Below are 1,841 nucleotides of genomic sequence, written 5' to 3' on the forward strand. Positions count from 1 at the left end.
CACACTTCATGAGGATTATAGGTGAATGGATAAAGAGGGGCTACAATTGCATCAAGTTTCTTCCAAGAAAAGGATAAGGCTCAAAAGGGGTTCAGGTTAAGTTCACACACTTACAAGGTTGGCCACAAAAGAGGTATATTGTCAAATTGTTTCACTCTTCAAAATTGTTGCCTAAGGTCATTTCAAGAGCTTGCATCACTTAGTCAACCAGACAAACGGGGAAAATTCTAGGTGTCATCACACAAGGTTCAAGGTAAGCTCATCACACAAAGCATTGCCACCAATATCAAATGAAACTCCACACTTTCTCTAGTGTGCAATGTTTATCACAAGAGACTCAATTCGATAACCGGCTGGTTACAACAAGATGCAAAAAGTTCACATATTTTCTATGCAACTTCATTTGGCCTCATCGTAGCGGCACATTCATTTTTGTTCGATTAAGATAACTATTCAAGTCATTGGTATTGATCAGAACCCATACTCAAATAAATAACTTTTTCAAACGAGCAAGGGACTCAATGACTAAACACCCCAACCAAAAGCATTCAACATTGTCCCCAATGTGAGTAGAGAACATACAATACCAAAAATGAAAAGTAAAGATAAACTACTGGTATGTAAACACGTTGAGCAAGGTGACAAGAAATCTTCACTAGGCACCCATTTGGTGAAAAGTTGTAATAGTCGCCGAACTGCTCGGTGATTCGCCCAATGTCTGGATATCGCCATTATTTCCAGTATGCAACACAATTAGAAAGGGGGAGAAAAGGCGGAATGGAAGGAGTTCACCAAACAAGTTGGTACTTCGTATAATAAACTGCTAACCTTGCCAAATGATCCATTGGGTCAGGCTATCAGAGTTGAGGCTGAAGGGCGGGGAAAGTCAGGTCGCCCAATCACTTCGGTGAGTCACTGAGTGATGAAGATTCCCCGCTTAATGTTCCAGTATCTCGACCCCATTTTCAAAGTCCAGAAGGTGGACTATGTTGGGCTCACCGAACATATTCGGCAATCCATCAATGGTATCTTCACTTCACACAATTGCTTGCACTTGCACAATCAACACACATTATTTAAAATACTAACACTTGGGTTGCCTCCCAAGAAGTGCCTTATTTAACATCGTGGCACGACGTGGAAATGCTCTCAAGAATCTTCCAGATACAACACCCCAATCAGAGAAATCTCCTGGCATTCACCAAAGTACAACTTCAAGCGTTGCCCATTCACTTTGAATGCATGTCCCTCTTTACCTTCGACTTCAATGGCACCATTTGTGAACACTCGTGTTACACCAAATGGACCTGACCATTTGGATTTGAGCTTTCCCGTAAAGAGTCTGAGTCGAGAATTATATAGTAACACCCAAACTCCTGCTTGGAACTCCCTCTTAAGGATTCTAGAATCATGCCACTTCTTTATGCTTTCCTTGTAAAGAGCTGAACTTTCATATGCCATGAACTTGAATTCGTCCAACTCATTTAGCTAATCTACTCTCTCTTTTGAAGTCTTTGCCCAATCTAGATTTAGAGCTTTCAGTGTCCATAATGCTTTGTGTTCCGATTCAACCAGTAAATGGCAGGATTTTCCGAAGACTAGCTGATATGGAGATATACCAATTAGTGTTTTGTATGAGGTGTGATATGCCAACAGAGCATCATCAAGCTTTCGAGACCAATACGTCCTATTTGCATTCACTATAGTGGCCAAGATACTCTTGATCTTCCAATTTGAGACTTCAACTTGGTGACTCATTTGGGGAGGATACATAGTTGCTACTTTGTGTTTCACTCCGTATTTGCTCAATGTGGATGCAAAAAACTTGTTGCAAAAATGGG

General features: G+C 40.9%; 1 protein-coding gene across 1 annotated transcript; it reads right to left on the bottom strand.

Annotated features, from left to right (window-relative positions):
- Nucleotides 1-1,149: 1,149 nt before the first annotated feature.
- Nucleotides 1,150-1,461, bottom strand: LOC125855624 (uncharacterized). The gene has a single exon (XM_049535376.1). The coding sequence runs from the start codon at nucleotides 1,459-1,461 to the stop codon at nucleotides 1,150-1,152; it is 312 nt and encodes a 103-aa protein (XP_049391333.1).
- Between the last annotated feature and the right edge of the window lie 380 nt (nucleotides 1,462-1,841).

This window comes from Solanum stenotomum, chromosome 1, assembly GCF_019186545.1.
Source record: "Solanum stenotomum isolate F172 chromosome 1, ASM1918654v1, whole genome shotgun sequence".
NCBI classification, from domain to species: Eukaryota; Viridiplantae; Streptophyta; class Magnoliopsida; order Solanales; family Solanaceae; genus Solanum; species Solanum stenotomum.